Source organism: Prunus avium, chromosome 2 (genome assembly GCF_965620075.1).
Source record: "Prunus avium chromosome 2, drPruAviu1.hap1.1, whole genome shotgun sequence".
NCBI lineage: Eukaryota > Viridiplantae > Streptophyta > Magnoliopsida > Rosales > Rosaceae > Prunus > Prunus avium.
In genome coordinates this window covers 39,260,787-39,274,591 of record NC_142285.1, presented here as the reverse complement: position 1 = coordinate 39,274,591, position 13,805 = coordinate 39,260,787, and the positions used below count along the sequence as shown (strand labels likewise).

The window sequence follows — 13,805 nt, the reverse complement described above, 5'->3', positions numbered from 1 at the left end:
TTTGTGTAATCCTGTGTGTGCGCTACCTATGGTAGTAGCATACACATCATACATAATTTCAAATATAAATATATATAATATAAAAAATATATATTAATTAACTCTATTGGACCGGTTCGGATTGGACCGGTTCTTTAGGGTGAAAAACCGGAACTGAAATCGGTCTGAACCGGTTCGGTTTGGATTTATTTCGGTTTTTGACTTTTCCAATCAACACGATTTTGTTCGGTTTTTTTCTGATTGGTTTGGTTCAATTTTGCGGTTTTGCGGTTCCAATGCCCACCCCTAAGAAGAAGCTTAGAACTTATACCAAATTAATGAGATTGCTCATAAGATGACCTTTCGGAAGAGAAAGAAAAGTATATATAAAAAGGCGGACGAGCTTTTGAAACTCTGTGATATTGATGTTTGCTTGATCATCTATGAAGCTGATCAAAAGAAGGGGAGGGCAATTCAATCAGAGACGTGGCCTCAAGATTCAGCTGAATTCAATTGCATTTTTAACAAGTATAATGTTTCCAGGGATATTCATGTACCTGGTTTAAAGCAAAACTTCGATTTGTCTGATTTTTACAGTGCCGCCAAGAAGGAAGACGTGGATCGAAAGTTTGAAAGATTGTACCCAACATGGGATGATCGAATCGATGAGTTTTTGCAGGTCAAATTGATTAAACTAATTGGTTCACTGGAAGCCAAGATACAAGCTTCATCCAAGAAGATTGATTCCGTGGAACAAAATCGAAATGTATAAAAATTAGAAGAGCACCACACCAACATTTGTTGGAAGCCTACTAAATTACTAATCAAGCCCCTGATCAGCAAACTTGTCCTGAATAATATGATTTCAATCAATTCTACAACTTCAGCCCTATAATTGATGTCTATAACTATATGTGCAATATCTCAAACTGCCAAGTGCATTGATTTCAAGCTCATTGAAGATCTGATGATCTAACCCTTACTGAATTTGTAGCTATCTTTTAGTTTGATTGATTCAATTTCTGAATTACGACCTTTTGGCTATATGGAAAATACATGCCCATGTTTACTTAATTCACTTTCGGAATTGTTGTTATACCATGCTTCTGCTTTAGTTAATGGGTATTTTTATATTCCGTCATCTATTGGGTGTCGTTGTTTTCATTTATTGTTTTACAATATTGTAAGGTCTTCTCTGTTTCATTTAAAATATTAGAGCTACAGTTATGATAATACATGTGTATCTTCCAATATGCTAACTAAGCTCCAAGTTTCGTGGTATTTTCCAATAGGGTGTTGTTGAACTGATGCAGCATGCCAAATAAATGGCTAAAACGTTAGCCTAAAACATGAAACTCTGGAATCCACTCAAGGGCGGAACCACATTAAAGGCTATAATGGACTGTAGCCCAGTGTTGTTTTTTAAGAAAAAAAAAATCTATATATTTAACTTATTTTCAATATTAGCAGAGTCAGTGGCGTTGTACAGATTACCTTATTTCCACTTTCAACATTTAAGTAAATGGAGTAATATAAAAAATTTACTTAAGTTTACAATGTAAATAAGGAAGTACCCCCCATTTGAATTCAAATAAAAATACTAGAAAATCAAATTCCCACCAAATCAAAATATGAAAAATCGGTTTTAGTGCAAAATACGATTTAGGCTAAAAATGATGGCTCATTAGGTCAATATATACTTCATAGTAAAATCCCATAAAATCAAGTTTTCTTATTTGATATGTGAGGAATAAAAGCCGCCAAAAATTATCGTGAGAAAATGATTATTTCGAAAACCCATTTTTCATACTTAGTCAATATTTTTACATAAAACAATTTTTCATGTATGATATGAATGCATGAAGAAACCTAAGGTCAATCTAGGTAAAAAGCCTTAGATGTTCAATCCACTATGGTGTTAAACCCTATTTGGTTTATGTTAAAACTTATTGAAAATTAGTCTACGAAGCTATGAACTAGCATGGTTTATATGATTTAATGTTTACTTTTATTTCTAGAAAAACTATAGAAATTGTAAGTACCAAAAAAAATAATCATTAAATTTTAAGCTAATAAATTTAGCTAGCCCACCCGTTGAAAAATTCATGGTTCCTCCCTTGAATCCACCATGAAGATATGAGGAAACTTCAAGGTTTATTTGATAGGATCCAGATCCCTTGCTTTGATTTTCTCTGTTATGATATGCTTTACTTTTATTCTCCATATGTCACCTCATTAAAATTTAATCTAGGGGATTTAAAAGTTGACAAATAATCCTAAAACAAAAACCCAATTTACTCCTAATTAAAAAAGAATAAAAACCCCTAACACCCAACTAACAGTAATTAACATCCAACTTTTTTTTTCCTCCTTATTATATAATTAAGCATCAAGTAAAATATAATTAATATATAATGGTGCGTTTGGATGAGGGAAATAAACTTGGGATTTTGACAAAACTCAGAATTTCTAAATTGACATGAACCAATTCCCGTGTTTGGATTAAAAAAAACAGAAAACTTAGAAATTCCGAGTGGAAAAAAACATGGAATTTGGAGATTATAAATCCCAAATTTAAATTCTATCTAAAAGTCGTCATTTCTAAAATCCCAAGAGATTGAGTTTAAAAAATTAAAAAAAAAACTTTACAAATAAATGTTAAATTTCGTGTTTTAAATCCGTCACCCAAACAAGAAACTTTATAAATTCTAGAACATTAATTTCCATCATTTTAAATTCCGTCATTTATGAAATCCTTTGTACTTTTAAATTTCCTCATCCAAACGCATTGTAAAGGATTTTGATATCTCTGAGAATCATGGGATTATGGGTTCAGTGCCTGATCTCACGAACTTTTTATCATTGAAATACTTGCTTCTCGGGGGCAATAAATTAAGTGGAAGAATACCTGAAAATATTGGACAGATGTCCAAGTTGGAGATTATTGATTTTGGTGGGAATTCTTCGAACGAAGTGATTTCAGAAATCCATTTCTCGAAACTCTTCAAATTTAAGGAGTTGGATTTATCCTCAGACTCTCTAGTTTTAAACTTCCATTTTGATTGGGTTCCTCCCTTCCAGTTGGAATCGATATTTCTGATAATGGAATTACTGATACCATTCCGAGTTGGCTTTGGGATTTGTCACATAAATTAATCTTTATGGATCTCTCTCATAATCAAATTAGAGGAACAATTGAAAATTTGAGATCGGAGTTTCCACCTCAGCTAAATGGGAGTTGGAACCAATTGGAGGGTCCAATCCCTTCAACTCTATCAAAAGTGTTACTTCTAGATCTATCCAATAATAATTTTATAGTGGCAGTAGCTTCTTTTTTTAGCACAACCAAGGATAGTAATTTAACTTTTTTTGATATCACAAGCAACCATATATTCGGAGAACTTCTGGATTGCTGGATCCATTTTAAAAAAATTAGTCTTTCTTGATTTGAGCTATAACTCTTTATCTGGAAAAATTCCTACCACAATGGGGTACTTGTTTAGCATCGAGACACTAAGACTAATAACAATAAATTTGTGGGAGAGTTGCCTTCACAATTCAAGAATTGCAGTAACTTGACACTTTTTAATCTTGCGAAAAATAAATTATCGGGATCAATACCTGAATGGTTAGGGGCAAGTCTCCTGAATTTGACTATCCTTATCCTTCAATCTAATAACTTCTATGGAAGCATCCCACCACAATTATGCCATCTCACTCGTATTCAACTTTTGGATTTGTCAAGAAACAACATCTCTGGAACTATACCCAAATGTCTCAATAGTTTGACTACTTTGACTCAAAAAGGAAGTTCAAGTAAAACTATCCAATGTTCCTTTTTAGGTGATTATCTAGGAGGATACATTTCAGGGTGTTATGATGATGAAGCATCTTTAACATGGAAAGGATTCAGAGCTAAATTTAAAAGTAATCTAGGACTTCTAAAGAGTATTGATCTCTCAAGAAATAAATTGATTGGGGAGATTCTTAGTGAAATCACTTATCTTGTTGGTTTGATTTCTTTAAACATGTCGAGAAACCAATTAACAGGTCAAATACCTTCAAGGATTGGAAATTTGTAGGAGTCAGAGTCTCTTGATTTATCAAGAAACCAGATAAATGGCAGAATTACAACAAGTCTTTCTTGGATAGCTAGTCTTGGTAAGTTGGACTTGTCAGAAAACAACTTGTTTGGAAAAATTCCAATAGGCACTCAGCTCCAAAGCTTTGACTATGCTTATGGTGGAAATCCTCTGCTTTGTGGAGCACCACTCCCAAGGACATGCCTTGAGGAGGATAAAGGTCCAGGACAACCTGTGTTGGTGAAACAAGACGGCCAGGATGGGCTTATACTGCAAGGATATTACATCAACATGGGGCTTAGGTTTGCTGTTGGATTTTGGGGAGTTTGTGGCACTCTTATGCTCAACAGGTCATGCAGATATACATACTTCAATTTTTTTTTGACCTTTTTGAATGATTGGCTGTATGTGAAGGTAGCAATTACCAAGCAAAGGATACTTAATAGATAAATTGTAATTCCTACTATCTTTCTCACATACTATTTATGAAATTCAATGATATACGAGTTAGTTGTTCTTGGCCCAGAATATGCATGCATATTTTACAGAAACAAAAGAATACATGACTTCATTGCCCTCCAAAACTAAGGATTCTCTCCTTTTGTAATATAAAAGGAACATGCGTTATTTTGTTCACTTGTTATCGTCATTAGACTCATATGGTTTATGTGATTTATCTTTCTCAATCTTATGGGCCGTTTACCTTCGTCTTTAGCGCAGGCAGACACTTTGAGACAACATGCTTCCCTTCAATTGAAGATGCCTGGGACAAAGGACTGCCCCTATATTTGTACTAGCTTTCGAGTATTTGAGTGATGATAAAGGGTTTCTTCGAAATATAAACAATCTTTAGTAAATAAGTTCTACCATTTTTTGTAATTGGAACTTCTACCATGAACTATTTGGTATGTTCTAATGCACATCATGGTTTTTCTGTGATTCAAGCAAGGTTTTTTTTTTTTCAATGTAGATGCTGAATTGCCTTTTATTGTATTTCTCTTATGAATAAACCAATGAAATTTGAGTTCAATCCCAGAAACGAAGGATTACTAGTCTGGGAAATGTTTCATCCTGACTTGTTTGCACCTGAGCGTGTTTTTTTTTTGGGGGTCGTAATTAGAGAAATGCATTAAAAACTCCGAAACCTGAGGAACATATTATAGGGAGAAGCAAACTAAATTAGAAAATAAATTCAGGAAAATTCTAGCTAATACAACCCAACATATGTTTAGCAAAGGTGGGTACGGTAGCCCATCCGACTCCAGAACGTGAACTAAGGAGGGTGGTGGCTGATTAGCCCAGCTATGCAGCTCTGCCGCTCCCAAACCAATCTTTGCCGCCACATGAGCCGCACGATTCAAATTTCTAGGAATCCAAGCTCCGTTGCTAACTTTTCCACCGAGTCCATTCAATAAAACCTTACAGTCGGTTTCTATAATGACCCTACCGTGGCCCCCGTGTATAGCCAAATTAAACGTGGGCTAAGTGTCTCACCTTTACAAGGAACTTGGACCCCAATTTCAATGGCTCACTGAAGTAGATATTTATGAGGTTTTGAAAAATATGTGGTCTTCGATAATTATTTTGTAGGTTAGAAGGACTTTAATGATGATTTCAAATACCTCTTTACACTAGCCAATTTTGAATCATGGTATATATACAAACAAAAAAGAAAGCAAAAGGATAGAAAAACATTAAATAAAACCTGAAGACAGTCCAACAATTCAAGTGAGAATTGTAAAGTTGGAGGGCCGGAATAGAAAATACAAGTATACAAAACACTTAAGTATTCAATAGTTACATGTCTATAGCTAAATATATTTCTAATTTAGTCATATCTAATTTGTTTTAGAGGGAATTTTAACTTAAATTATAAGTTGTTTAGTACTAGTTCTATGTGTTATATATAACTAGCCTCTCTACATGCGCTTCCGCGCCAGCGAGAGGCTTTTTTTAAAAATTTTAAATTTATTTTAGAATTAAAAAATATAATGGGTTGTTGTGTTCCATAAAAATAGGATCCATTATCTGATTTTAATTTTAATTTTAATTTTTTTAAATATGAAAAAGTGTGAATTTACCTTATTATCCTCATTTAATTAATAATTTCAATTCTTAATGTTTGCATTAACTAAGGGCATTTTCTGGTATTTTGAATGTTTCACTATTCTCTGCCTTTTGCTTTATATATACTAGCCTCCCTGCACGCACTTCCGCGCGTGCGAGAGGCTTTTTTTAATCACGCGCGCTACGCTCAACTTCCAAAGTTCCGTAAATATTTTTTCACAATTGTATTTATATAGATGTATGTTTCAACAGTTTCATATTTTAATCGCGCACGTGTGATAAATCGTCATGTTAAGAATTTTCTTTTATCGCCCGTATTTTTCTAGAAGTCCATCTTAGCAGTTTCTAGTTTTTCTTTTATGGTGTGTAAACTGTTAAGATGAACGTCTAGAAAAATACGGGCGATAAAAGAAAATTCTTAACACGACGATTTATCACACGCGCGCGATTAAAATATGAAACTGTTGAAACATACATCTATATAAATACAATTGCGAAAAAATATTTACGGAACTTTGGAAGTCGCGCGTAGCGCGCGTGATTAAAAAAAGCCCCTCGCACACGCGGAAGCGCGTGCAAGGAGGCTAGTTATATAATAATTGCCCATGTATTTGATTTTAGTTATTAATTTAATTATATAATAATTGCCCATGTATTTGATTTGAGTTATTATATAATAATTGCCAAATATTTTAATTAGATAATGTTTTTTTATTGATGTCAATCTAGCATTTTTTTTAAATTCCATATAGCCTCTTGTGGCGTAAGATAGGGCTCGTCAATGGGCCGGGCCGGGCCGGGCTTTAAAGAGGAGAGAGAAAATAGCGGGCCGGGCCGGGTCGGATTTTTTTAGAAAATTCAAAGCCCAAGCCCGACCCATGAGCCGGGCTTGAGAAAGCCCATCGGGCCGGGCCGGGCCAAAACGGGCCTACTTCAATCGAAAAAAATCATAAACTTAATCAAGGGCATTTTAGTCCAAATTTGAGATTAAACTCACTTAATTCCAATATTTTCACATCAAACCAAATTTATAAAACACCTAATAAAGTCACACAACTTAATAAGATTTTCTACAAAAATAATAAAACCAAGTATTGTTTTTGAGATTATTACATAATTAGACCGTAATACGTTTTAAGAAATAATTTTAAAAAATAATAAGTATAAAAAAAACATTTTTTAAAAAGGATGGTATGAATGAATATGCAAATGTTTGGTGATGTGTTCAAGAAAAGCATAATTATATTTGGTGGTACGATTATGTTTCGTGATATGATTATATTTGGTGATATGATATGTTGTTCATCTTATATATATATATAATTGTTGTATTAATAATTGACACAAATTAAATTAATGTGCTAATCATCCAATTATAAAACTAGGAATGAGTAAAGAAAAGTAAATGAAATGAAACAAATTATATATGTGATTTAAGTGATATAATCATAATCCTAAACTCTTATTTATACATAATTATATATGTATGCGGGCCTAACAGGCCGGGCTTTTGTGGGAGGGCCGGGCCGGACTTTCTTGGGCCTAATCGGGCCGGGCTTCAAACACTCAAGCCCAAGCCCGGCCCGGCCCAAGGCGGGCCGGGCCATCTCAAAGCCCATAACGGACCGGGCCGGGCCGGGCTTTTTTTCGATGGGCCGGGCGGGCCCCCATCGGCCCATGAGCCCGCGGGCCAAATGATGAGGCCTAGCGTAAGATACTTACAGAAAAGACCTTAAATTTCTTAAATTTCAATAGCTTATCTTTAAATAGATTCGGAATTTATGCATTAACATTTTACACATCTCCTTATATAACGACAATGCATTAATATTTGATTTATGTTACAACGAATATATTTTTCACATGCCGAAATATCTTTAAAATGGCTATATAAACCTTTCCAAAAAAATAAAAGGTTGTATATCTTTTTTAAACCTTTACATAAAAATTGAAGTTAAGGAATTAACTCATACGTTGAAAATGAACTTCTTATATAAATCAAATAAGGGTACATCGATTATTGAAGTTAAGGCATTAACTCATACGTTGAAAATGAACTTCTTATATAAATCAAGTAAGGGTACATCGATTATTAATACAAAAGATTGGTTATTAATACAAATGATTAATTAATTACAAAACAAAATATAATACATATATTGCAAAGTTCAACCTTGAGCATGTCGAGGTTGTAGTCTTCATTGTTTTGGTTTGTATAATAATAATCAAATACAAAGGAGCAAGCAAAATGATTTTCCCTGTTCAATGTTTTCATTGTTCTTCTTTCAGCTGCTTGCTCCTTTTTTCGATAAAAAAGTATAATTAGCAAACGAAGAAAGTAATGTAAAGGTAGGTGAATGTGAGCGTATACCCATACCTAGCAATGGATAGATCGTTGGAAGAGAATCCTACAACATGAGATTAGGAGCAACATCAAAATAGGGGTAATTTCAATTCAGCAGAAACAAAAGAAAACAAATGAAAACAAAACCCAAAATTAAAACATGTAACCAATTGGACATTTTTATTTGGGTGATGAAGACAACTGGTTAAAGTTGAGAAATGTAGATTTAAAATCAATCAAATTGAAACCAATTGAATGAGTTAAAAAGAGTAGGCAGAGCACTAAAGGAGCAAAGTTTGTCAGAGGGTATAATTCGAAATCCTAAAAGACTCATTTTACAAAATGATATAAAACCATTTCCTAAGTAAAGTTTTTAACTTGGTTGCCTTCTTGTATTAGTTTGCATTGCTTTTTTTATATTTGTCATTTGTTTTATACGAAAACCTAAGCCCATTTTTTTAGTCAGTTTGCATGAAAACCAACACCATCCTAAGTTACACAGCTGATCAGATAAACAAAACAATCTAAAAACAGCTTGTAAGTCAAGCAAAAGGTATAAACAACCACCAAGGTATATAAAAAATTTCCCAATTTAACCCAATTAATAGTGGACATGACCAAAAGTCAATGTTTCACCTGTTGGAACCTGAAATGTCATTGCTCAAGTATCACTCTATCAAGTTTCATGTTGTCGATCAGAAGTCAATTAATAACCAATGTTCTATAAACAATATTAATAGCACAGCCACATCAAATGAAATCATATGGATCAATGGTTTTATACCAGTTATCCAGAATCATCAACTTTATCAGATTGTGTAATATATTTAAATATATGAAACCTATGTACACTTACAGAAGGTGTGAAGCCGTCAAATGGGTTCTTTCCAGCTTTTGAACTGGCTAAGAGTTCTCTAGCAGTTTTGATATATGACGCCAAAACCCCTGGATAGCTTGAATTAAGCCGAGTCACCTGTAGTGAATTTCAATCAGAAGACAATTGAAAATATAAAATAAAATAGTATCGGAACCCACCAGCAAAACAACATTTTCCAGAAACGCTGCCCTTTTAAGGCAATGGTGTTATCTAGCATGTTTAATTACAATGTTTAAATCATGAATAAATTATGGTCTTTGAATTTTCTATAAAACCAACTTTGTTCCAAAGCATATAGAATGGTTGATGGTGTGCACATGCCCAGGCTTTATCAATGAAATTATCTGTTTTTCATATGCTTAACAAAACCCTCCATTTTACCTATCGTGCTTTGATTCTATGAGCCACATCATCTCCATTAGGATCCAAAAATTAGAGATAGTAAACAGATCAAACCTAAATGCTTTCTTCATTGAATAAGCCTAAAAGAGCAGAAATTGAAGCAAAAATTCTATCAGGAACCAAAAATGAGAGAGAGAGAGAGAGAGAGAGAGAGAGAGAGAGAGATTAATCCCCGAAAAAGAATTAAAAATTTATAAGAAACTGAAACCCAATTGCAAACCCACAAAATTCAAAGAAGCAGAACATTCGCGGAACTCAAACAATTTAACGAAATGCACAATTACAAATGCTCACATTGCCAAAAATCATTAAAATAGTAAATGCTGACCTTTACAGCCAACCTATGCAACTTGGGAACCTCCTCTAGCAATCGCGCGTCCGAATCTCAGCGTTCAGTGCAACAGCAGATGCCCTATTTTTCTCTTTCGAGGCAATTTCCGCTTTCTGCAAATAAAAGGAACTTCCAGTTTCAGTTCAGCACACCTTGAATGAAATATCAGAAATATACATGCATTAATAAAAAGAACTCCAGTTTCAGTTCAGCACATCTAAAAACAGCTTGTAAGTCAAGCAAAAGGTATAAACAACCACCAAGGTATATAACAAATTTCCCAATTTAACCCAAATAATAGTGGACATGACCAAAAGTCAATGTTTCACCTGTTGGAACCTGAAATGTCATTGCTCAAGTATCACTCTATCAAGTTTCATGTTGTCGATCAGAAGTCATTTAATAACCAATGTTCTATAAACAATATTAATAGCACAGCCACGTCAAATGAAATCATATGTATCAATGGTTTTATACCAGTTATCCAGAGAATGTTTAATTACAGTGTAAAACGAATTAGAAAACTGGAGACATAGTTAAACTTGATATGTTACTAGGGTAGTTTTCTAATTGGCTTATTTCCTTTTAATAGCACAGACCATTAACATATCAAGTTTACTTAGAGCATCCACAGTGGGGGGTGTATATGGGGGTGTATGTTAAATATACACCCCGAGTCATTGGAATCGTCTCCAATGGTGAGATGTAAATGTATGTAAATATACATCACCACCATGGGGATGTAAAATAAAATGTATATTTATATCCATTTTTACATCCCTTGCAGGCGGGACCCACCCGAGAAAAGAGAATAAAAATGAAGAAAAGTCAACATAAAAAACTGGGACCCACGGCTACACCCCTGAATTTACACCCCCACTGGAGCAAAGAACATATTTACACCCCGGAGGTGTAAAGGGGATGTAAAAGTGGCTTTACACCCCCGAATTTACACCCCCACTGGATGCTCTTACAGTTCTCTGTGTTAGTAGACACAGAGAAAGACAGATATCATCAACTTTATCCGATGTATATAATATTTAAATATATGAAACCTATGTACACTTACAGAAGGTGTGAAGCCTTCAAATGGGTTCTTTCCAGCTTTTGAATTGGCTAAGAGTTCTCTAGCAGTTTTGATATATGATGCCAAACCCCCTGGATAGAGAGAGAGAGAGGGAGAGAGAGAGAGAGAGAGATTAATCCCTGAAAAAGAATTAAAAATTTATAAGAAACTGAAACCCAATTGCAAACCCACAAAATTCAAAGAAGCAGAAGATTCGCAGAACTCACTGCTTCATGCGTTGGTGGATATCTCAGCTTCCCATAACGAACAACACTTGCCACACTTTTGGGGTCCAATGGCTTTATCTTGTAGCCAATTTGCGATTCCCCTACTGTGGGAACCGAGGAAATTTGCTCCCACACCTACAACAAAAATTCACGAACAACCCAATTGGCCAAAAATCAAAAATCAAAAATCAAAACTTTTCAATTGCAAAGCCAAGAAATTCCATTTACGATAAAGCTTAAAGCTTACAGCTGTAAACCCAAGTACAAAATCAAAAAATAGAAAACAAAACAAAATCAAAACCTGTAACCCAGGAGATCCAAACAGAGTCGTAATTGGCTGAAAGCGAAACAGAAATCTGCTCAGTCTTTACACTGTGGTTACTCGCGATTTCGGTTTCTGAAGCAGAAAAGGATGCCAGTAAAGTGGAGGAAGAAAATATAAGTAACATGGTGGTGATGGGTTCTGAAATTGTGGAAACCGCCAGCTTCATGGGTTCTGAACCCATGGATTTTTTCTCCACGTTCTTCAGCTGTTTTGATTTTCTAGGCAACCGTCTTCTCCTGCGAGTTAAGCACAACACGATTTTATTTTTATTTTTTTTATTTATAAATCAATGGCGTTTTACTATTTCACCCTCTTTTAATTAAAATTGTATGCTTTTATTTTTTTCTTAGACAAATGGCATATTTGGGATTTTTGAATATTTCACCATTCTCTGCCTTTTGCTTTATATATATAGATAGATACAATAGTTGAGAGATAAAATAAATAAAAAATTTTGGGGGGGGTGCGGCAGGGGCCAGGGCCACTCCAAGCCTCCGCCACTGCCTGAATTGTTTGGGGTTAGCCTTTCAAATTTGGATATTCTGCTATCTAATCACTTCTATGGAAGCATACCATCACAATTATGCCATCTAATGTTCAAATTTTGGATTTTTTTCGATGAACAACATCTCTGGAACTATACCTAAATGCCTGAAAAAAATTTAACTGCTCTAGCTCAAAAAGGAAATTCAAGTTTAACCATCACTTATAACTATACAAGCGATTATGTAGATGAATACAACCCCTAAGTGACTAAATGGGTTCCCATTTGGATGAAATTTTGAGACATAATCTTTGCCTAACAATTTAATGTTTCTCGCCATTCAAGACTACTTGTCATGTGCTCATTGGCTCGACTAAAACCCATGTCAATAAGCCATTGAAACTTTTGAAACAGTGTCGTCGTGACCCTAATCAATGCATGATGAGGTGCGGATTCCATTCCATCGTTGTGCATGGGTGCTTTCATCTAACTACTCTGAGTCTTGTCCCCATGTAATTAGGTGATTGGCTGGAGTTCTTACTCCAAATAACAGATATTGTACTAACTTGAATGCGTTGTTCAATTTGTGTTCTAGACTGATTTGTTGTGGCCCTAACAAAATTCTTGTATAGAAAATATGTCCTTGCATTGGACACAAAGTGACTAATTAGCTTTACAAGCATATAAAATTGGTTAGGAACCAAGTTCTAAATTGAGAGAAATCACAATTCAAAGTACCGAGAAACATGCCATCACATAGTGCTATATTTTTTGTCGTTAATAAAGTTGGCGCCAACTTTTCCCACCAAATAAATTATATTTTTTTACGATAATAGAGGCTTTTTTTCAAGGGCCGTTCCTTTGTCGGAATAAATTCCAACCCTGTGACATATTTCCAACAGACAACATTTTTTCGTCGGAAAAAACACTTTTATCGAGGAAAGTTGGGGGCCCTCGAGAAAAGTTGGTTGGCAATGAACTTTTTTTGGGGGTAGTGTTTCATTGAAGCAAACCTTTAAAAAAAACAACTTTCACGCGACTTAGGCATGCCTTTGAAAATACTGATTTTCATAAGGAATATGATCTCAATAGTTAAATGTATCAACAACAAGAATCATCATTAATTTTTTTTTTGTCGGAATCGAGTTTTATTAAATAGAAGGTCAAAGCCAGAGTACATCAAAATGAACTCAAATAATTGAGTTCACACAAAATGCAATACAAATAGACATAGAGCCCACGACAAATAAAACTAACAAAATGCATAAAGCACACATAAAGGCATTAAGCCCACATAAAGGCAAAGAGCCCACATAATGGTAAAAAGCCCACAAAAGGCAAAAGCCCACAAAACACAACACAACATTAGGAAACCCTAACACCAATAACAGGTATGTGCGGCACAATCCAATAGCCACAAGCCGTGGCACCAAAGCAAGCCGACAACCACTAAAAAGAAACCAGTAACCAACAAAAAATGGTGGTGAGCAAGCCACCCAAGCTACACCTAGTAGGAGTTGCGCTACCAGAATTCAAGAAATAAGTGTTATTTGCACTTTAAGGGCATCCCAAACTCCATAAGTTCCACCAAAGATAAACAAAAGAAGAAACATCCGTGGAG

General features: G+C 34.7%; 1 protein-coding gene and 1 long non-coding RNA gene across 5 annotated transcripts; one reads left to right on the top strand and one right to left on the bottom strand.

The window, feature by feature from the left end:
• Positions 1-334: 334 nt before the first annotated feature.
• On the top strand, positions 335-751 carry LOC148297018 (agamous-like MADS-box protein AGL103). Its single transcript, XM_088248700.1, has one exon. It carries the CDS (start codon positions 335-337, stop codon positions 749-751), a length of 417 nt encoding a protein of 138 aa, XP_088104826.1.
• A 7,423-nt stretch (positions 752-8,174) lies between these two features.
• Positions 8,175-11,951, bottom strand: LOC110756757 (uncharacterized). Of its 4 annotated transcripts, XR_015833625.1 has the most exons (7): positions 11,677-11,951; positions 11,376-11,510; positions 11,152-11,288; positions 10,080-10,195; positions 9,329-9,445; positions 8,506-8,536; positions 8,175-8,427 (listed from the first exon to the last, which is right to left on the bottom strand). It is a non-coding gene; the product is annotated as an uncharacterized LOC110756757 (long non-coding RNA). The 4 variants fall into 4 exon arrangements; XR_015833624.1 differs by having other exon boundaries at positions 8,175-8,536; positions 11,152-11,240; positions 11,341-11,510; XR_015833622.1 differs by having other exon boundaries at positions 8,175-8,536.
• Between the last annotated feature and the right edge of the window lie 1,854 nt (positions 11,952-13,805).